Source organism: Leuciscus leuciscus (genome assembly GCF_965113295.1).
Source record: "Leuciscus leuciscus genome assembly, chromosome: 15".
NCBI lineage: Eukaryota > Metazoa > Chordata > Actinopteri > Cypriniformes > Leuciscidae > Leuciscus > Leuciscus leuciscus.
The window spans coordinates 29377276-29399428 of record NC_138739.1 but is presented as its reverse complement, the minus strand read 5'-3'; the positions used below and the strand labels follow the sequence as shown (position 1 = coordinate 29399428).

The 22153-nt window shown below is 39.1% G+C and overlaps 2 protein-coding genes across 5 annotated transcripts in view; one reads left to right on the top strand and one right to left on the bottom strand.

The window, feature by feature from the left end:
* The first annotated feature begins 65 nt into the window (after window positions 1–65).
* Window positions 66–14348, top strand: LOC309475876 (unconventional myosin-Va). The gene is made up of 35 exons (XM_082138806.1): window positions 66–330; window positions 1684–1794; window positions 1914–2082; window positions 2356–2500; window positions 2748–2904; window positions 2985–3128; window positions 3218–3299; window positions 3406–3513; window positions 3587–3699; window positions 3889–4157; window positions 4231–4312; window positions 4537–4677; window positions 4765–4890; window positions 4989–5072; window positions 5162–5293; window positions 5448–5545; window positions 5622–5708; window positions 5791–6111; window positions 6257–6413; window positions 6727–6966; window positions 7382–7591; window positions 7735–7828; window positions 8023–8177; window positions 9393–9560; window positions 9647–9747; window positions 9832–9949; window positions 10045–10153; window positions 10583–10705; window positions 10789–10940; window positions 11636–11725; window positions 11857–11992; window positions 12071–12368; window positions 12855–13029; window positions 13743–13823; window positions 13922–14348. Exons 1-35 carry the CDS (start codon window positions 304–306, stop codon window positions 14081–14083), a joined length of 4965 nt encoding a protein of 1654 aa, XP_081994932.1. The 5' UTR covers window positions 66–303; the 3' UTR covers window positions 14084–14348.
* Window positions 14349–14893: 545 nt separating this feature from the next.
* The window catches only part of unc13a (unc-13 homolog A (C. elegans)), a 52891-nt gene continuing 45631 nt past the window's right edge, over window positions 14894–22153 (bottom strand). For all 4 annotated transcript variants that reach the window (XM_082138802.1, XM_082138804.1, XM_082138803.1 and 1 more), the window contains 3 exons: window positions 20004–20096; window positions 17732–17891; window positions 14894–17618 (listed from right to left, as the gene is read on the bottom strand). In XM_082138802.1, the coding sequence (XP_081994928.1) occupies window positions 17330–17618; window positions 17732–17891; window positions 20004–20096 (542 nt within the window). In that variant the 3' untranslated portion in view covers window positions 14894–17329. The remainder of the gene's footprint in view (window positions 17619–17731; window positions 17892–20003; window positions 20097–22153) is intronic.

Sequence of the window (22153 nt, the reverse complement as noted above, 5' to 3'; positions counted from 1 at the left end):
TGTTGTTGATGCACTTTCTTTATGTTCAACCTATTTGTTGTTGTTATCGCTAATGTGCCATCCACTTTTTTGCACTACTTTATGCTGCTTTGAAATTGTTCAGATGCAGAGCCGTTTTGAATGTCCCTCTCGAACATCAAGGATTAACTGTTAACTTACTATTACGGATATGATGGCTGAATCTTTAACAGACCAAAGGGCACCGGGCCAGTCACTCGCTCTGAGACGCAAATGAAAAGAACAGCTTAAGTTGTAGAGAGGTTTCATTTGAGCTGTCAAAGCAGAAATTACCTCTCTGGCCAGATGGCAACCACAGAGCTCTACACAAAGGTAAGTGTTTTTAATCATTTTGTATGTATAATAATTTTTTGCAGTTTAATTGGATGTCATTATGATAGATAGACAGACAGACACAGTAGATAGATAGATAGATAGATAGATAGATAGATAGATAGATAGATAGATTAGATAGATAGATAGATAGATAGATAGATAGATAGATAGATAGATAGATAGATAGATAGATAGATAGATAGATAGATAGATAGATAGATAGATAGATAGATAGATAGATAGATAGATAGATAGATAGTGTTGAATGTCAGTGTCAGAGGAGACCGGCTGGTGTTAATGTTTAATGGTGCTGCGAGTGTTTTTATGCTGATTGAGGAGAAAAAGAGTGTCACTGGGTTGGGACAGATAGTCACCCAGGCACATGAGCCGGTTGTGTAACATTCAAAATATTGAATCAATTTCCTTGGTTGTCCATATCTTTACACATTATAATAATCAAGTCTATAGACTGCAATGTCCTTTTTTGCTCGTAGAGGGCCACCTGACTTGGAGTTTCTAGTAATCCTGAAGACCTTGATTATCTGGTTCAGGTGTGTTTATGGTCAGCACTAAACTCTGCTGGAAGCGCAATGTAGCAGTTTTTTGTTTGAAAAGCAGTGGAATGTCAACCAGTCAAAATACTTGAAATATGAGAACTTAATTGTTTATGGCCTAGTTCCACAGAATTAAACCAGGATTAGACCGTAGTTCAGTAAGGACATTTAAGTAGCTTTTATAAACAAACATGTCTTGGTGTGCATCATGAGACAAAACCGCTGACATATTTTAAGATGTAAGTGCAAGTTGTTTTCAGTAAAAACAGCTCAAATATGCATTTTAGTCAGGGATTAGGCTTAAGCCTTGTCTGTGAAAACAGCTAGGGGTGTCTTAAAGTTTGGGAAATATCAATTAGCGAAGTAGCGAGTGGTGAGGAACACTACCTGTAGAATGGGCTTTGCATTTCCTTTTCTTCCAAAAACGCATATGCAACAAGTAAAATAAATAAATAAAAAAGAAACAAAGAAACAAACATTTTTACCTTAATTTCATTTGTACTTATCACGAAATTACATTTTAATAATTTGTCGGAGTCAATAGCCTCATGGGCAACGCTCCGACCCGAGTTCCGACTTCGAGATCGGCTCGGAGACCTTTCTAGATCCCGTTCCCACTTCACTTCCTGTCAAGACACCAAAAAAATAAATGTATTATATGTCAAAATCTGCCACACACCAATGTGCGTGATTCTATATAAGCTAAAAAAAAAAAAAATCAAAGTTTCAAATGACAATCTTTTGTTGATTATGCTTTGTATGAATATGTATTTATTATGTTTCTGTCGCCTCTCAGGGTGCATGTGTGTGGGTGCCAGACCCAGAAGCTGTGTGGGTGTCTGTACAGCTGCTTCAAGACTATCATCCTGGAGACCAGCAGATCTTAATCCAACTCAGTGATGGCAGAGTAAGACAAAAACACACATATGATACTGAAATGAAACCATGAGGCCTGCAGAATGAACATGTTTTATTTTATTTATATAGATACAAACTGTATATATACTGTATTTGTTTTTAAATAAGGAGATGGAGTATCCAGTGTTGCCTCCGGCAGGCCTTCCCCCTCTAGGTAACCCTGATATTTTGGAGGGGGAGAATGACCTCACAGCTCTAACCTTCCTACATGAGCCAGCAGTACTTCACAACTTGCGAGTGCGCTTTCTTGACTACAATAGCATTTACACATACTGCGGTGAGTTACATTCTACAGAAAACAGTGGCAAGTTTATACAGCCATCACCCATTAACCTCCATTTTACTGGGTGTAAAGTTCAAGACACAGAGATTCAAATAACATCACTCATTGTTATATTGGCTACTGTAAAGAACATTTACACTTTTTAGTTTATTGGTGTGTGAATTATGCAAAGAAAATGATGGCCTTGCATGTTAAACTACATTAATTACATTTTTCATTTCATAGATACGTGAATCTCATTTAGATAACTTTCTTATACTTTAATAGGTATCGTGTTGGTGGCATTAAATCCATATGAACAGTTGCCCATCTACGGAGAGGAGGTGATTGACGCTTACAGTGGCCAGGACACGGCTGATATGGAGCCGCATATTTTTTCGGTGGCTGAAGAGGCGTACTGCACTATGACCAGGTCAAGAGCAAGCAAATAACAAGAATAGTTCACTTACAAAAAAGTACCATCCTTTTTTGGACAAAAGAATACCATGGTATTCTTTAAATTACTTTGAAGTACCATGTAAATTATTATGTAGATATCAAAATGCCTTTATCATTTTACCTTGTTACTACACAGTATAACAGTAGGGAGTTTGTATCACATTACCTTAACCGATATGGTTATGGTTTTAATATGGTTTTAATCATAATTATATGTACAGAGAGGAGAAAAACCAGTCCATCATAATCAGTGGAGAATCAGGCTCAGGTAAAACTGTATCTGCCAAGTACACCATGCGTTACTTTGCTGTTGTGGGTGGTGCGGCCCAGCAGACCAGTGTGGAGGAGAAAGTGTTGGCGTCCAATCCCATCATGGAGGTACTGAAACTTGATTTCTGGCCTTTCTGGCTGTTTATTAGTCATTTAATTAACTTAAATGATCATTTTAACCCTTACAGGCAATTGGTAATGCAAAAACAACCAGAAACGACAACAGCAGCCGTTTTGGAAAGTATATTGAGATAGGATTTGGATGTAAAGGGGATATAATTGGGGCAAACATGAAGACCTACTTGTTGGAGAAATCAAGAGTTGTTTTTCAGGTGATTGCTTGATCATATTGTGAATATCTCACAATTTAGTGATCAAATTTGGTTATTGAGATGCATTTTGTATTGTGACACATGAACAGGCAGCTGAAGAGAGAAACTACCACATCTTCTACCAGCTTTGTGCTTCCAGGGATTTGCCAGAGTTGAGGACACTCAAATTTGGTAAAGCCTAAATGTCCCGAAAACATGTTACTCAAACATGTGTGAATGTGTTTATTTGTGTTGTGTTGTTTTTGTTCAATCACCAAGCGTTACTGCATCTCACTAGATTCTGCAGAGAACTTCCATTACACCAACCAAGGACAAGATGTGCACATTCCAGGCACAGATGATGTTGTCGAGCTGGAGCGGACGAGAAATGCTTTTACTATACTTGGTAAGTTAAAATACATCCATATATTCCTTAAATACAACATGATGAACTTGAAACTTGTGGTTCACCCCTGCAGGAGTGCAACCGGACCAGCAGATGGAGATATTTCGTATACTGGCAGCTATTCTTCATCTGGGGAATGTCAACATACAAGCCAGTGGTCGTGGTGGGGACCGCAGCTACATTAATGTACAAGCACCATTTCCAATTATTGTGTACATTTTTTGTGTATGAGTCAGAATCAAATTTTTAATGAACTGTTTGATGTCTGTATAGATAAAAATAAATAAAAAAACAGGAGCAGTGCTGTCCTTGTTAATTTTCTAACAAGTAGTTTGTGATAATATGTACATATTTCCTTATCCACCATACTGGCAGGCCGATGACCGCTCCTTGTCTATCTTTGCCAAGCTTTTGGGGGTGGAAGGTGCTCAGATGGCCCAATGGCTATGTCACAAGCGACTGGCGGTGGGTGGGGAGATGCTTGTGAAGCCCATGACAGGCCAGCAGGCTAATGAAGCACGGGATGCTCTGGCTAAGCATGTGTACGAGCAACTATTCACATGGACGGTGCAGAGACTCAACTCATCCTTACGAGCACACCGGGAACAGCCCAAATCTTTCATAGGAGTTCTTGATATCTATGGGTAAGAGTTATTTTAAACCTAATAATCAATAATATAACAAAAATTTACATTTTGGATTGTTTTGTTTTGTCAGGTTTGAGACTTTTGACAGGAATAGCTTTGAGCAATTCGGTATTAACTACGCCAACGAGAAACTCCAACAGCAGTTCAACAGGGTAAGTTTCCAGATATCGGGACTTGGATTACGTTGGTGCCTGACTTGAGTCTTTTTATATTTTTGTCTAGCGAATTGTGACTTGAAGCATTTCTCCACACTAGTGAAACTGTACAAGTGCCTACTTTTGTTGAGTTTTTCAGAACTTCTCTAGCCACTAGTTGACTGGTTGACTCAACTTTGTTCATTAAGTTAAGTTTTAAGTATGTGGTATGTCCTTGTCAGCATGTGTTTCAGTTGGAGCAAGAGGAGTACCTGCGAGAGGAACTTCCCTGGAATCGTATTGAGTTCAGCGATAACCAGCCATGCATTGCGCTCATAGAAGGCCAACTGGGCCTACTTGATCTTCTGGATGAGGAATGCAGAGTGAGAAAACTACATGTTGTAACACAAGTTGTAATCCCTCTTATCAAGTCACCAAAATGTGTAAAACACATTCTTTCTCTGTTCTAGATGCCGAAAGGTTCGGATGAGAACTGGGCTCGGAAGGTTTACGACCAGCACCTGAACCACAGCCCCTACTTTCGTAAACCGCGCATGTCCAACTCTGCCTTCATCATTGTGCATTTTGCTGATTTGGTCAGAAAACATCTACTGAGAATAATTTAGCAAATAGTGGCACAAAACCTTTCAAAGTTTGTGATAATATTGCTGTTTTTTTTTTTTTTTTGCATTAGGTTCAGTACGAGTGTGATGGGTTTTTAGACAAGAACCGAGACACTGTGCTTGAGGAGCCCATCAATATACTGAGAGCTAGCCAGGTATTGTGTGAATAGTTCAATTATTGTCTTTTAAAAGATTTAGTTTTGTACTCACTCTGCCTCCTCACAAGTGTCCGTATCCTTCCCAGTCAGAACTAGTTGCAGAGTTGTTCCAGAAGGAGTCAGCAGGGGGATCCCTCCCCAACTCCTCTCTTGCAAACGGGAGCGTACGTTCAGGAAAACGAGCTCACAGAGAGCACAAATTAACTGTGGGCTTTCAGGTGAGCTGCTTCTCCTGGTTCCTGTCTGAAGAAAACTCTTTTCAAATGGTTAACCAGTCATGCTCAAATCCATCTAAATCCCTTAAGGTGTTCTTTGACTCTTTAGGTCTGAGATTTCAACCTTTTCTTACATGTTCTTTCGTTGTGTGTCTAGTTTCGTCAATCCCTGCACCTTTTAATGGACACCCTGAACAGCACCACTCCGCATTATGTCCGCTGCATAAAGTCCAATGACCTCAAACAGCCCTTTCTGTAAGAAAAATAAGATATCCTATGTGTTTATGTCTATCAGATTTTGGAGTTACCTTTTCTCATCTCTTTATATCAGATTTGATCCCAAGCGAGCAGTGCAGCAATTGCGAGCGTGTGGAGTCTTAGAGACCATCCGAATCAGTGCCGCAGGCTACCCCTCCAGGCAAGTACTCTTCTATAAGTCCGTCAAATAAGAAAAGCATAAGTTCCTTCTTACATCCTCGATTCTTTTGTCCTTACTCCAGGTGGACGTACGAGGAGTTCTTCACCCGCTACCGGGTGTTGCTACGTGGTTCTGTTTCTCAGGATGATGTACGGCGTTCCTGCCAAAGTTCCCTGCCCTACCTCATCCCTGATCCAGAGCAGTACTGCTTTGGCAAGACCAAGGTCTTCTTCCGGGCTGGACAAGTTGCAGTACTGGAGAAGCTGAGAGGGGATCGGCTATGTGCAGCAGGGGTTTTGATCCAAAGCTGGGTGAGAGGCTGGCTGGAGCGTAGGCGTTATCAGCGGCTCCGGTTGGCCACCTTCATCCTGCAACGCTACACCAGAGGAACCCTAGCCCGAAGGTGGGTTAAAGTGTTACCTAAAGAACACACTGTGTACTGTAGGTTTTTAGGTCCCATTCTAGTTGTGTAGGTTTTCTAATAGGTGTTTCTGTATGTTTGTGATCCAAATTTTGAAGTATATACTTCTTTGTTACCTAACCATTAGGTTGGCGTGGACCCTCCGTTATACACGCGTTGCTTTAATCATCCAGAAAACATACCGCATGCTGGCTGTGCGACAACTTTATATGACCATCAGAGAGGCCACCATCAAAATCCAGGCCTTCATCAGAGGCACCCAGGCTCGTCGCATTTATAGACAGGTAAAGTGCTTTAAAATGTGTTTCTGGGTATAGTTGAAAGTTACAGGCTCATTTGACCCTACACCTGCAGATGCTGAATGCAGAAAAAATGGCCAAATATTAACTTGATTATTCTACTTCTAGTGCTATTCTGAAGTTCTAATTCAAGTAATGCAAATCTCAATGCAGCATCTCTGTCATGATAAACTCAAGCAAAGCAGTTGGACTAATGCATTTTTTGATTTCTGTAAGGTTTCTTTCTATGCTTAAAAATTAGTAAAGCCTATATGTTTGAATGTTGTTGCCTAATGTAAAAAATCTCTTCTCTCTTTAGATGCTGACAGAGCGGGCGGTGGTGTTTTTGCAGGCACAGGTGCGAGGCTGGCTGGCCCGGTGCAGTTTCAGGCGAGTCAGAACTGCAGTGGTGCTCCTGCAGAGTTGCGTACGCAGACGAGCGGCACGTAAAGAGCTGTTGCGCCTGCGTGCTGAGGCTCGATCGGTAGAGAAATTCAGAGAACTCAATAAAGGCATGGAAGTCAAACTCATGCAGCTGCAGCTCAGAGCTGACCAACAGGTGAGAGGGTGCAAGAAAGCTTTGAGCAATTATGTAATGACAATTTTTTAATTCTCTGACTTGTACCAGCTGACTGCTGCAGATTCAATTCGGCGTTGATAGGGTTGACATAGAAATCCATAAATCTGAGTCTGAGGACAGCTCTAGGTTGAATGTCACGGGTTGCCATCCATCCAATTACGGTTACGACATGGCGTGCCGTGAATGCAGAATAAGCTCATTGTTTTGGTTCAGGAAGAACTGTATGATGCACACAGATAAATCATTTATAATAAATACTGTAATATTCTATAAAAAATAAGAATTGTCCACTTTAATTTCACGGTGACTTTAACGGGAGGAAATATGAGTATCCAGCTCCAAATCCGGACAGATGGCCGCACAATGTGAATCATGTGTGCTTTTCTTTTCCCAGGCGAGAGAGAGTGCGTCTCTGCGGGAGATTCTTCAGGCCGAGCGAGGAGCTCACAGCTCTGAGCTGGAACAGCTGCGGTCAAGCCTCCTCAAACTCCAGATCCAACTGCAGGAGAATGCAAACACTGCTCCTTTACTCGCAGACAAACAGGAGGAGGACATGAGGAAAGCTGAGGAGAAGGCCGCCCAAGAGATTCTCCAGCTTACACAGGTGAGCCATGTTTCACATACACAGTTAACATCAGCCACTTATTTTTATCTATTTATTTATTTAAAACGTTCTTTTTTTCTTGCAAGGCAGTTGGTTCTGTTAATACTCACCAATTTTGTTTGTTTACTTCCTGTTTACTCTAGGAAATCCAAGCTCTCCGATCCGAGAGAGATTCTTTGGAGAAAGAGAAGGATGATTTGGCTATTCGTTTACAGGATCAGGAAAAGGCTCAGGAGGGTAACGTTAAATGGATTCAATTTGTGTCATATCTTATTGTGAAATGAATTTCTCAATTTATGTATTGCATTTAATTAGTAAATAAAATGGCAGTCTAAGGCTCATTTAAATGTATTTAGATATACACAATAAATATAAAAATGATATAAATCATATATGTTAAAGTAAAAAGTTGAATAAACTGCATGTTTCAGAGAGCCGGCAGCAGTCTGTGGATCAGGCAGGTGCATCAGTGCAAGCAGAGCTGGAAGAGGAGAGGAGGAGATACCAGAGTTTACTTAGAGAGTTCACGAGGCTAGAGCAAAGATACGACAACCTAAGAGATATGAGCCTATTCACCACCAATGAGGTACATCTTTAGAGAATTTGTAATGTATATAAATATTTAAGGAATAATTGATTACGGGCAGTTGAATTATTAGGAAAAAAATGCACATCTCACCTCAAGACATTGTTCAGATGTTGTATTTCAAGACATTTGTCAGGTTTTTGTCTTTAAAAAACTCTTGTGTGTAGGACTAATTTCTTACGCATCTCATCTTACACCTACTGTATGTTGTTAATTCCAAAACGTAATTTCACAGCTAGTAACGGAGGCTTGAGCCATTGATAGCAGACTAATGCAGTTATTAGAGAGAGAGAGAGAGAGAGAGAGAGAGAGAGAGACTACCCAGACAGCAACATAGTGTCGGTCCAGATCCAGGCCACATCTGGTACATGTGGATTCCACGTGTACCAAATGTGGGCCGGATCTGGGCCGACACTATGTTGCTGTCTGGGTAAGCGTGTGTGAATTACCTGAGTCTCTGTGCGTCTCTCAACAGTGTTCGACAGCAGTGTCTCTACAAATAGCGCAAGTTTTTTGTAAGTTTATCTGCTCCAAGAACAGCGCCGTTATTACCTCACTAGTGAAAAATTTCATGTAGCTTTTAAGTTGCTAAACTATTTTACTGATAAAATCGTCAGAGTAACGCTGACAACACGTTTTTGTGTGAGTGTGTCCATACTGATGTGTGTGCATTTGAGTGCGAGAGAGAGCGAGAGAAAGAGAGTATGTGTTTTCCATACGTAATTTTGTGGCAAAAAACATGGAAATAATTTGTCGTTTTTTTACTATATTTCACTGTTATTGTTTACTATATTTATTTGCTCAGTCAGTGTCGTTGTGGGTTTTGGTTCTGTAGGCTGTAAAGACCTTTGAAATAACTGAAATCATTTGGCGAAGTGATATGGAACTGTAATGCGGTCAAGACCTGCCTGGAACTACTTTTTCAGTGCGTTTCCCTAAAAATAACTGCACACCTTAAACGTTCGTCAACCAATCAGATCAACAACCCCGTAGTATAAATTATAATAAAATATATGTAAGAATAAAATAAATATAGGTACACTATGCCCCTGTAGATGAACAAATCTGAAAATATGACAATATACTGTATATTAATTAATATTTTTAATGTAGGCTAGTAGCTAATAATAATATTTGCTTTCTAGTTTTATTTTGTGTTAACATTGTATTTAATCTTAAACGAAAGCAAGAATTTATATGTGTGGTCCCTCGCAGCATTCACGTGGACATAGGAGAACAGATTCGACTGTGTCTTTGGAGGCTCTTTCGCCCGTCACCACGCCGTTCTCGAGCTCGCCCGTCTTCCCTTCACCCGAGGAGATCAGGAGGATCAGCGTCACGTCACCCACCGACAGGAGACCCTGGAGCCATGAGCAACCTCTGGTCAGACATTAAAAGTCTCTTTCTAAAAAAAAATAAAAAAAAGAAGCTATATATTGCAACAATAAAGTGACAATATTTACCCACAGAACATCCTAATGGAGGATATGAGCGTTGCGAAGGACACAGCCGAGAGGTTGAAGGGGGAAGATCTCAGATATGCGTACGATGCTGTACGGGTGGCCAACAAGTCAGTTTCCTTTCACTCATTGAGACCTTATAAAGTCATTGATGACTTATAGGCTATAATTGGCACTAAATTGTATGGTTCCAGGTTTCTAGAGACGCAGCTGTTGTCTCAGAGAGGGCAATGGGAGCAGGAGATTTCAGCTCTCAGGATGAAACTCCAGCAGGCCCATGACAGAGATACGCCTGGAGATCCGGAGATAAATGTACCTGTTCCATCTGAACCTACCATTTATTGTTCTTTGTACTATGTACTTTGTTTAGTTGTAATTTTTTTGCTTCTTTATGTGTGTGAATGAAGGAACTAACGGAGCAGGTGGCGGTTCGAGAGCAGGAATGTGTCCGATTACGTCGAGAGCTCAAGGAACTGAAACACACTGTGAGCCTCAGGAGAATCCTGTCTTATGCAGGTCTGTGTGGGTCCATTTAAAAACAACAACAACAACAACAAAAAACATCTACTGTACACTTAAAAATAAAGGTTCCAAAAAGCCTTTCTCCCCCTGGAAGAACCATTTTGGTTTAGTGTGAAGGACATTTAAAAAAATGTAAAGCCTTTTTCCACTATAAAGAACCTTTTGTGCAATGAATGAAAAAGGGTTTAAAAGTTTGAAGACGTTTTTTGAAAGAAGTCTCTTAAAGCTTCTTTTGATATATTCAGATATACATACAACAACATTTTCTGGGGGCCATTACATTTTTGTGATGATTATCAAAAACGCTTAAAGTGGCTGGCAACTTAAACAGCAACAAAAACGCTGGCGGAAAGGAGTTAAAAAAATGTACCGACCCCAAACGTTTGAAAGGCAGTGTGTCACACTTAAAAATGTCCTGCTCAGGTCTAGCGATAGCTGCGTCTCAGGACCCAACATCTCCTGGCCCTCAGAAGAGCCAGACACTCAGCGGACTACTGGAGTGCAGGAAAAGAGATGAGAGCAAGCTGATCAAACACCTTATAACAGGTCAATAACACACACAACAGTTGGTTTACTTTTGAGATGGTTATTCAAGCTGATTGACAGGATTTATCATTCCTCTGTGACAGATGTGAGGGTGGAGGGAGTTTTGTCTTTGCCCCCTGGACTGGCGGCCCGGGTTCTGTTTCTGTGTGTACGGCAAGTGGACTGTAGTGGCGATCGGACGCGAGTGAAGGGGCTCTGCGGTGCTGCTGTCAGTGCTATTAAAACTGCCATGAAGGTGAACAACAAACTTTAGTCAAACAAGCATTTATATCTTTACATGCCATCAATTCATGCTTCTTATCCCTTATTTGTTTATTTCCGGGTTCAATAGAAATTAAACTCAATAGACTGCATTTGTGGCATAGGTTAATGTTGAATACCACGAAAATATTTTGTTTTCTTAAATAAAGAAGAAGCAAAAATTGAGGTGATGGTGAGGCACTTAGTGAATGGTATGGAAGCTTGTTTCCATCATGGAATAAAAAACATTAAAATGGTAAAATGGTAAATTGTTACTTTTTATCTCACAATTCAGATTTTTTCCGAGTTAAACTCAAATTCGGACACAAAATATCAAAATTCTGACTTTTGTCTCCGACACACACACACACACACACACACACACACACACACACACACACACACACACACACACACACACACACACACACACACACATACATATATATATATATATATATATATATATATATATACTCGCATTTGAGAGAAAAAATTTCAGAATTGCGAGTTTATACCTCACAATTCAGACTCTTTTTCTCACTTTTTATATCTGAATTGTGAGTTTACATCTCGCAGTTGGGACTTTTTTCTATCAGAATTGCGGGATATAAACACGCATGTGTGTAGAGTAGATTTTAAGATATTAATTGGTCATATTTGTGAACAATAGCAATGTGATTATTGTAGAAACACGGCAATGATCTGGATATGACGGCGGTGTGGCTAAAGAACGCTTACCTGCTCAAAGACCTGCTCAACCAGCACTCTCCCCAACAGGTGACAGATCTGTACTCCAAATTATAATTTTTATTTAGTATTATTTTTAACCTTTGGCAGAAATTACAGGCTTCAAATTGAAATACAATAATGATTTGATCCATTAAATATTTCAACCTTTTCTGGTGAAGGATGTGAGGGGCTGCGAGGAGTTGGTGCCCCTGGTGACGGACGTGCAGGAGTGTGTCCGAGCGCTCAGTGATCTGTGTATTCAGGCCTATCAGCAGCTGCTGTCTATCTCTGAGAGCCATCTACAACCTATGATCGGTACACTCATATAGGCAGAAAGACCTTTCATACAGATCTGTCAATGACCTTGATTGTGTACTCATCTCTTTACTTCAGTCCCAGCAATGCTTGAAAGTGAGACCATCCCTGGTCTGGCTGGTTCATCTGTGAAGAGTGTGAGCCGCAAGCGAGCAGGTTCGGACCCCCGGCCTCCCGCCAGCACAGAGGGGACCACTATGTCAGCAGTCTTGAGGGAACTGTCAGCATTACACACAGCCCTGTCCCGTCAGGATCTGCCCTCGGCCCTGCTGGAACAAGCCTTCCGTCAGCTCATGTACCTGCTGTCCGCCACCACCCTCAACAGCCTGCTACTGCGCAAAGACATGTGCTGCTGGAACCGCGGCCTCCAGATCAGGTCTGTTACTTCAACATATATAATAATTATAAACCTCCTGGGAAAACTAGGTTGCTGCTGGAAGAGGCGTTAGTGAGGCCAGCAGGGGGCGCTCAACTTGTGGTCTCTGTCACCCTTCGGATGAGACGTTAAACCGAGGTCCTGACTCTCTGTGGTCATTAAAAATCCCAGGATGTCCTTTGGAAAAAAAGAGTAGGGGTATACTGGACAAATTTGCCCATTGGCCCCTGTCCATCATGGCCTCCTAATCATCCCCATTTACTGATTGTCTCCTCTCCACCAATAAGCTTGTGTGTGGTGGGCGTTCTGACGCAATATGGCTGCCGTCGCATCATACAGGTGGATGCTGCACAATCATTGGTGGTGGTTGAGGAGATTCCCCCTTCTATATAAAGCACTTTGAGGACCCAGAAAAGCGCTATATAAATGTAACAAATTATTATTATAATTAATTCTTAGTATTATTATTATATCCTTCTATCATAGGTATAATGTGAGTTTACTGGAGGAGTGGCTGCGGAGTCGTTCGCTGCAGACAGGGGGCGCTGTGAGCGCTCTGGAGCCTCTGATACAGGCAGCACAGCTTCTTCAAATGAGCAAGAAGACTGAAGCGGATGGAGAAGCCATGGTCCAAACCTGCAATGCTTTGTCCAACCAGCAGGTGGCGTGTCTATTACATTGACATGTTGAGACACTTGCATGTTATGGTCTAAATTTTGAGTTTTGTGATTTAAGTGAATTGTGTTTCAGATTTCATAAAGAGCAGTCAGTGGCCTTGTAGTAATTTTGTGGTATATATATATATATAGATTCTAATTTAAATTTACATACAAATATATGAATGTAAATATAAATAATTGTTTACATAAAATGTAATTTATATACATGATTTATATAAAATGATGTATAATTTATATTTATATAAAAATATGATATGAATTGGAATTTATATACAAATTAATAAACAAATTAAAAAATATTTGAAAAATGTTTATTAATATATTTATTCATATACTGTATGTATGTGGATATTAAAAAAATATTATGATATATATATATATTATAATATTGACTATATATGTAATTTTTATAAATCATGTATATATATATATATATATGTATACATCATTAATAAAAATAACACATATAGTCAATATTATAATTATATTATATATTAATATGAATGTTTATTTATATATTCATTCTTATATATGTGTTTATGTACATATATAAGAATAAATACATTAATAAACATTTTACAAATTATGTATATATATATATATATATATGTGTGTGTACTGTATATATATTTAAATTATATTTATATACATATAAATTGTTTACATTAACATAATATTAAAAATCTTCTCACAGCTTGTGAAGATTTTAAGCCTCTACACACCTCAGAGTGACCTCGAAGAGAGAGTAACGCTCAATTTCATCCGTATAGTACAGGTAAGAGTGACATCATGTGAATGTGAGCGCTGTAACAGAAGATCACAGCAGGGTTTTGTCCAGGAGTGATAACGCTGCTTTTCTGTGGGGTTTCCCAGGGGCTGCTGAAGGGGCGCTCTGACGGGCAACCTCCACAGCTTCTGATGGATGTCAGGCGGGTGTTCCCCGTCACGTTCCCTTATCAGCCGCCTCCGCAAGTCACTGCCGCCCAGCTCGAAATCCCAGAGTCCCTCAAGATCTCCTTCCTACGCAGAGTTTGAATGTGGGTGTTCCTTTACCTCCCGAAAAGCTTTTTTTGTTTGTTGCCTTATCAAGGTCACTTTAAAATGCTTTTTGTATACATTGTTATCATGCAAATTTTGAGCCCATTGTAAATGTTTAATTATGTTAGCTTGACAAAGCCGACAAACTATCCATTCCTCCCTGCTTACGTTAAAAATACCCAAAACTAAATTAACCTTTGAAATAAAAATATTTTAAAACTTATATGTCAGGCAAAATAAAATCAACTTTTGTTTTGATGAACCTTCCTCTTTGTGAATTTTTTTTCGAGTAACCTTTTTTATAATGAATCACACACGCACATATGCATACGTATGTGTGCATATATATATATAGCGAGAGAGAGAGAGAGAATCTTTGGATAAATTGGAAAAAAAAATTATGTTAATTACTGCAGTCTACTTAAAAATATTTCATTTGAATTAATTAATTTAAAAAAATCTGGATGAATGAAGGATTCAATGACTCACTCATAAATAATTCACTTGTTTCATTACTAGACGAATTAGCGTTTTTGAACAAATCTCTTGAATGAATGATTCAATGACACATTTACAACAGTCCCTTGTCCGCACCTACCAGTGTAACAATGTAATCGATACAATAATTTTTTTAAGTTACTTTCAAAAGGTGATTTACTCTATTTTGATCGCTACCGAAAACCTAATTTTGGTGCATTCTAAATATCTTTATAACTTAACTTTTTCCCATTTAATACATAAATACAACATAATATTAGAATGTCTAGTCATATTCAAGATTAAAAAAAACAAAAAAACAACAAACAGTATTTTTTAACCATTTATTGGAAGTAGAAACAAACCAAGGCTGGCAAGTGTTTTACCTCCATCCCCGATAAGAACGATCATATTTAGAAAAACAAAAATTAGAAACATCTTTGTATAAAAAAATCTCTCATGCTAGTACTCTGTACCACTACACATCAGTAATACATATTTATATATTCACAAGCCTTTCAAAAATAGAAAATAATACCCAAATATCAAAATAAATGACAAAAATAAATAAATAAATAAAATAAATCAAGAGAAATAAATACAACAATTGAATATCACATCAAAGATACATGCTGGCACAAGAAGAATCTTTCCCAACATGCACTGCTTCTTATATACAGGCAAGGAGTGGCTGTTTGGGTGTGTGTGGAGTCAATGGGCGCAGTGTGCACTTGTTGTATGTGTGTGCTTTGTCTCATACTACATGCTCACTATATCCTGTAATATTATTATTCACAGTCAGCAACACACAGCTTTAACATTAGAAATCCTATCATCCAAATCAGAGCATTTTCTTGCTACAGATGCAATTTTCCAGTCGGCAGTCATTTCAACATTCATTAATGCCATTTCCTGTGACTGAACCCTACAACGATGAACACTGAAGGATTCAGTATGTAAAACGTCTCGGTTACGCATGTAACCCTCGTTCCCTGAGGAGGGAACGAAGACGTTACGTCAGTGAATGACGAAATGGGGGTTTCGCTCGTTTCGTCATTCACTGACATAACTCGTAGTGACTGAACGAAAGGGAACAAAACCAGCGAAGTTTGTAGCAGCGGGTTGTGCCGACCATTCGCGATGTAAACAATCCAAGGCTGTTGACCATTGATGATTCTGACTGATGCATAGACTATTTTTAGAGAAATAATATAAGGAAACATAAAAAAATAGCTGTAGCGCAAGGTGCTTAATGGCTAAATTCACTATGCGACGAGATAATTTCACCTAAGTAGATCAATAGCGCGGTTCATTTTTGACACCTATTGTTTAGCGCAATACAGCAGGAAGGAATGAATATAGTGTTTAACCCACATTATAAAGCGTCTCTCTTGTGCTTATCTAATATGGTGGATGGTTTGGCAGTAAAATGGCAGGATTCATCAGCGGTTACTATGGCAACTCTATAGGAGTGATTCTCAACGGCTGTGATTCTTTTGAGGTGTGAACCCAGAGATTGCTGTAGAGGGGGGTGGGGGGAGCCCCATTTCGCATGGAATGATCTGGAGTGGTATGACATTTAACTGTGATGTAATAAAGTGACATCTCACTGAAACAGGCAGCTCTGGTGTCTAATATAAGCAGTGTTTGTCAATCCAAACTTGCACATATACATCGTGCCTTATCATGCCGACAAACACTTGATAAACTGCACAGGCACTCGTACTTGAACAGATCGGAAAACATATTAGATACACAAAAACAGGACAGAATTGGCCTTGTGATTGAATCTTAATGTGCGAAGCATCTTTACAAAGTGTCAGTATCTCATAGTCTTTACAATAAGTATAATTCGTTGGATTTCCTGCAAATGGTGTCTCTGAAAAATAAATGTAATCCCACACCTAAGACATTTTCATACTACAGGAAAAAGCAACCACTCTGCATTCAGAGGTGTATTTGGTTGTAGGTCTATTTTTTCCCCGCAATTTTCTTGTGCTTCTAAACAATTGCATAACATTAAAGTCTGACCCATAGTGGGTTTTGGTCCCTAATAAGTAGGTTAGGGGGTGAAATGGTGGTACATAGTGGAGAAACGATACCCTGACATTAAGACACCTTTAGAAGGGTGCAGGAATGATTGACAAAAGGCCTCACTAAAGAGGTTTTCGACATCATTACAGATTGCTTGATATGGAAAAAAAAAAAGTGTACATCATGTTTACATGCCTTAATCTGGTTATATTTCAGATGCATTTGAAGAAAAAAAAAAATCTAAATCTAAATAATATAAATATATCTGTAATGTAATTACTATAATATAACATTTTGTTATTATTATTATAATAAATATAATAAATATTTTTTTCTGGATTTATATTTTGATACGTGTGAACTGATAGTGATATTTAATGTTTTGCAGAATAAATAGATAAATGTGTTGGATTTCAGTACCTTTTTTCCTTGGAATATGCATTATAAAAATCAAGGACATCACAAACATCAAGTATTTAAAAGATACAATATCCTGTGTCTGTTTCATGTGCCAAATTGTGCTTGTTAAACAAGCCCTTCCTGGCAGGTCTAATGGCAGTGCACTGAGTACAAATATATAACTGCTTTGTCACGTAAACGGTTGGTCATTAAAGTGAAGAACCAAGATAAATATGTCTTGTGTATTTTTTTCTGTGTGCTAGTGCAACATCTGAGCATTAGGGGGCAGTGTTTTCGGCAAAGTAACTGTGCCTCGCTAGATACTTCCTGGTCTTAGCTCCGCCCCTCCTCAGCAGAACGCTGGTCGGATTTGAGTTTGACAAATTCTTTCGCGACGTCGTCGTTGTTGCGCTGGGACAGGATTCGCAGTACGGTCAGGCCGGTTTCGTCCATGTGAATGCGTTTACCTAGTGGTAGCCAGCATGCTATGCTACCCCGCGATGCTACGTCCTTTAGCTGCAGTACCGCCATTCCAACGGTGCGGTCCTCTCGTGCAAAGCAGTAGTCTTTCACGCACACCTGCAGCTCATAGCACTCCGGACCCACTTCGTTACTCAACGTGCTTTGGGAAAGAAGCAACGACACCAGGATTAAATTTAAATCAGGAACTGTAACATAGACGGCGGTACGCAGAAACTGAAACACAAGCTAAAGAAACAAGTGCATGCCACTCACAATGTAAAGGTCTCGTTGTATTTTGGAGCCCAGCTGTTGTTCTTGGACTTGGTGGCGTACTTTCTCTTCTTATCGCTGAGATGAGGGCCGATGATATAGACCTCCACAAAGGGCCGGAAAATTCCAGAAGTCTGCCAACGTAGGTCATTTGCAGCCACCACTAAAATAAAAAAATACATCGAATTGTTCAAATTTCTTAGACTTCCCTTTACTTGTGTCCTATTATACAGCAAAAATGAAGAAACTTGGTCTTTTTCTCAGGAAAAATGCACAAAAGCTTTTACCTATAGGGGTAAAACAGCTTGTCACTGGGGCAGTACCCTTAAAGCAGGGGTGTCCAAACCTGCTCCTAGCGGGCCACTGTCCTGCAGAGTTTGGCTCCAAGTTGCCTCAACGCACCTGCCTGGAAGTTTCTAGTATGCCTAATAAGAGCTTGATTAGCTGGTTCAGGTGTGTTTAATTACGGTTGGAGCTAAACTCTGCAGGACAGGGACCCCCCAGAAGCAGGTTAGTACACCCCTGCCCATAAGGGGCACCTTTATATCTTATTTACCCCTAAAATGTTCATAGTATTCCCTTAAAAGTACATAGTATGACGCTGAAGTACTAATATGCACCTTTTAAGAGTAGATAAGGTATAGTTTTAAGGGTACTGCCCAACTGACAAGCTGTTATAACCCTAAGGTAAAATTTGTGCAGTTTTTTGGAGAACCTCTAGGCACCCTTTGAAAAAAAGGGAAGTTCTCAGAGGAACCTAAAAGATGGAAGCCATAAGTACATGCAAGAACTCTAAAGATTGTCAATGGTTTTGAAGCACTTGACATGAGTTTCTAGAGGTTTTCCAATGGGTGATCTAAGGAACCAAAATAGTGCCTCACATTCCATCTCATTTTTACAGTGTAGTCTCTCCTTGACATTCTTCCTGTTACACTACAAAAATTAAGCTACTTGAGGGACAATTTTGGGTTCCTTAGATCGCAATATTAGAAGAACCCTCTGAGAACCTCTAGGCAAGTTCATGCAAGAATTCTTAACTGTCAGCGATTCTTCTAGCAACGCCGTAATATAGAAAAAGTTTTGAGCCTCTTAACAAGGGTTCATAGAGGTTTTCCAGAGGATTCCACCACATATACCTTTTAATTTTTATTCTAGACATTCTTCCCATTACACCGGAAATGAATCTACTTCAGCATTTAAGGCTCCAGATTTGCACACAAGTACCCCTTTTCCACCAACAAGAACCGGGTGCTGGTTCAGAGCTAGAGCTATTGCCAGTTCGGAGTTGGTTCGACTGACGAACCGGTTTTCGTTTCCACCGGCCAGAGAGCCACAACAGAGCTATATCTTACGTCACTGCATACGTATCATGTTGCCCAGCAACGCCAGTGCGGCAGCGCCAAACACAAACACACCAGACTTGTTCGAGATGCATCGGCTTCTCGCAGAACGATCAGCACATGAAATCAAAGCACTGCGAAAGCGATCAAAAAGCACAAGGAGTCATATGATCTCCAAACACTCCCGCAGCTCTGATCGGTCCACGCTGCTCCGATGCATCTCGAACAAGGCATCAACAATAATAGACGTTGCGTTACTATGGATGCTCATGGGTTTGCGAAAATAAATCGGCATCCAAACACGGCGAATCCAACGCGTTCGTGCAGCTCGCCGTAACTTACATAGACGGATATTATAATCGAGCTGCTATTAGCTCGACTAGCTGCTATTTAAAAATGGCGGTCACAAGTTTCTCTTCAGTCTTGTTGGCCACGGTAACCCCGCCCCCAGCCTCTGACGCAAGCGGTTCTTTCTTGGCTCCGTTCTAGACCCTGCAATGATTTGGTGCTACTTAAGAACCAGTCTTTGGCGGTGGAAAAACAAAGAACCGATTTGAAACTAGGCTCTGGCTCCGAACCAGCACCAGCTCTGCCTTGGTGGAAAAGGGGTAAAGGAAGACATTTTAGAGAACTCTGGACACCCTTTAAAAAGGGCCAATTCTCTAAGGAACTTACAAAATGAAATCCAGAATTTAATGCAATAACTCTAAAGACTGTCATTACTGTTTCCTCCAGGAACCCTACAGTAAAGAAAAGATTTGAGAACTTCCTCGAGTACACAAGATAGCTGAGGCACCTTCAAATGGGTGCCTAGAGGTTCTTCAAAGGGTTCCTAAGCTTTAAGTTTCACCTTAATAGAAGCAACTTCTTTCAAAGTTTAAACTGAAGGAGGAATTCAATCAGGCTTTAGTTAAAAATGAAGAAGCACTACGTACCCTTCACTGTGACTTTGTGCTCTCCAGTATTTGGATGAGTGAAGATCTCCACATGGATAGACACTTCTCCAACTGCATCATCAACACCAGTACCTGCAGACAAGACGGGACAAGTCAAGACTCCATTCCTGGTCTGTCAGGATACTTTGCATCCGTATGGCTCAATGGAACTTCTAATCACTTCCTTTATGAATTCAGTAATCACAGAGTCATACAGAGGCAATGTATGCTTTTGAGCTATTGGATTATAAAGAAGTTTAAACAGCGTAATGGTGTTGAACCTGGCTTGAGAGATCATTAATAATATGAAAAGAAATTCAGGTAGTTCTTCCATGATGAAGCACTTAATAAATACAAATTCAGAGCTTAATGTATTGATTCGAGTTCAAATGTGGATTTCTTTTTATCCCCACAGAATCTTAAATTAAATGTATAATAATTTAGATAAGAGCTAATGTACACTATTTAAAAAGACTGAGCTGTACAAATTTGACTTTACTTAATTGGGGTGATCCATTTGTGAACTTTTAAAAATGGTATAGTACTGCGTCGAAAGATGCTAATAAGCTCTGAAAATGATTTAACAAGTGATCCCTGCAACACATCTCTAAATTTGAATTTGTGAGGCTTATTCAGGCAAAAAAGTTGGTACACTTTATTCCAGTGTCTGTGTACAGCGCTAACAGCTTCTTACAGCTAGCTAGCTAACAAAAATAGCAAGCCAGCAAGCTAATGTCTACATAAAAATCTGACAAGACTTGAAATAATCAATGAAAATAGCTCTCAATACACAGACAACCAAAATAAAGTAATGCCTCACAGGATTCTTTTGCAAAAAAGTGTTTACAATACAAGGAGAAGTGTGTTTCCTCAGATTATCATGAGTGTACCATCTGCACACATGCTGTGTGGTCACACTTGATTTCTGGTGTTTCATGAAGGGTTTATAACCATGATGGGGAGGGGGGAGAGCAGTCCTATTGGTCCAGTCATTCATAGGAAGGAGAAGACAAGGAGAACATGTGATATTGTCCTTCACTTGGTTTCAATGCAGGCAGGTACATGCGGAAAACCACTTCCATTCCCACACATCTGCATTCACACTCATGGAAAGCTGCCACGGTCTTTGGCATACAGTATGCTACAGTAATATTCACTAACAAATCCTTTTGATTCACTTTTTTTAAACACTTTTGACTCCAATGAATTTTCACGTTCAACTAAATGTGACTTAAACATCTAAAACTTGTGCATCTCTCCACAGAATCTAGGCCAGCAGCAATCAAATAATAATAAAAAAATGGGTTGCTTTCAGCATCTGTTATATGTGTGTGCCTGTCAGAGAAACAGGCTGATAATGCAGTTTCTCTTTAGAGCGGAACTGTCTAAGCAAGAAGGGATTTGAAAAAGCTTGAACAGCGGCATGTTAACGTTGATGCTGACGGCTGTTGATGCAGCATTTTATGACTATTTCTAACCAAACAGCATCTGGGTAAATGTAACAAAACCTGTCAAGAAAGGTCCGGGGCATATTTAACCACAAAATCATAAATCGTTAATCAAATATTTGCAATATATATTTTTTAAGAGGCAGTGTAGAGAAAGAATTCTCTGATAACCGAGGCACTCCTTAATTAAAATGTCTTTATTACAAAAATGACATGTCCTAACTGGACAACTTTATATATTACTAACTTACTATATATTTTTTAATTGTCTTAAATATAATATTATTTAGAATAATTAAGCTAAAATGTTTTAATATAATATTAAAAACATATGTAATATATTATATATTTAAAAAAGAAAAGTATTTAGCATTATTTAGCAATGAAAAAAACATGTCCCGATATATATTTACCCCTAAGATTTTTTTTTATATAATGAAAAATATAAATGAAAAATATTTGATAATATATTACAAAAGTCAAATATTATCTATAATAACTAAAAAATAAAAATAATATATAACAATATATATAACTATATATATATATATATATATATATATATATATATATATATAATATTTAACTTTTGTTATATATTATCAAATATTTGTTACATTTTTCATTTAATATAGTTAAAAAAAATTTTTTTTTGTTTTTTTTTGCTGTTTTTGAGGATAAGTAAACACTAATTTGGCTCAA

Bases quoted from the DNA above. Each gene is read 5' to 3' on its own strand.
- LOC309475876 (XM_082138806.1), top strand. From the start codon at position 304: ATGGCAACCACAGAGCTCTACACAAAG. The intron at 2,083-2,355 runs GTGAGTTACATT...ATACTTTAATAG, and splicing joins TAGCATTTACACATACTGCG to GTATCGTGTTGGTGGCATTA. The intron at 12,369-12,854 runs GTCTGTTACTTC...CTTCTATCATAG, and splicing joins AACCGCGGCCTCCAGATCAG to GTATAATGTGAGTTTACTGG.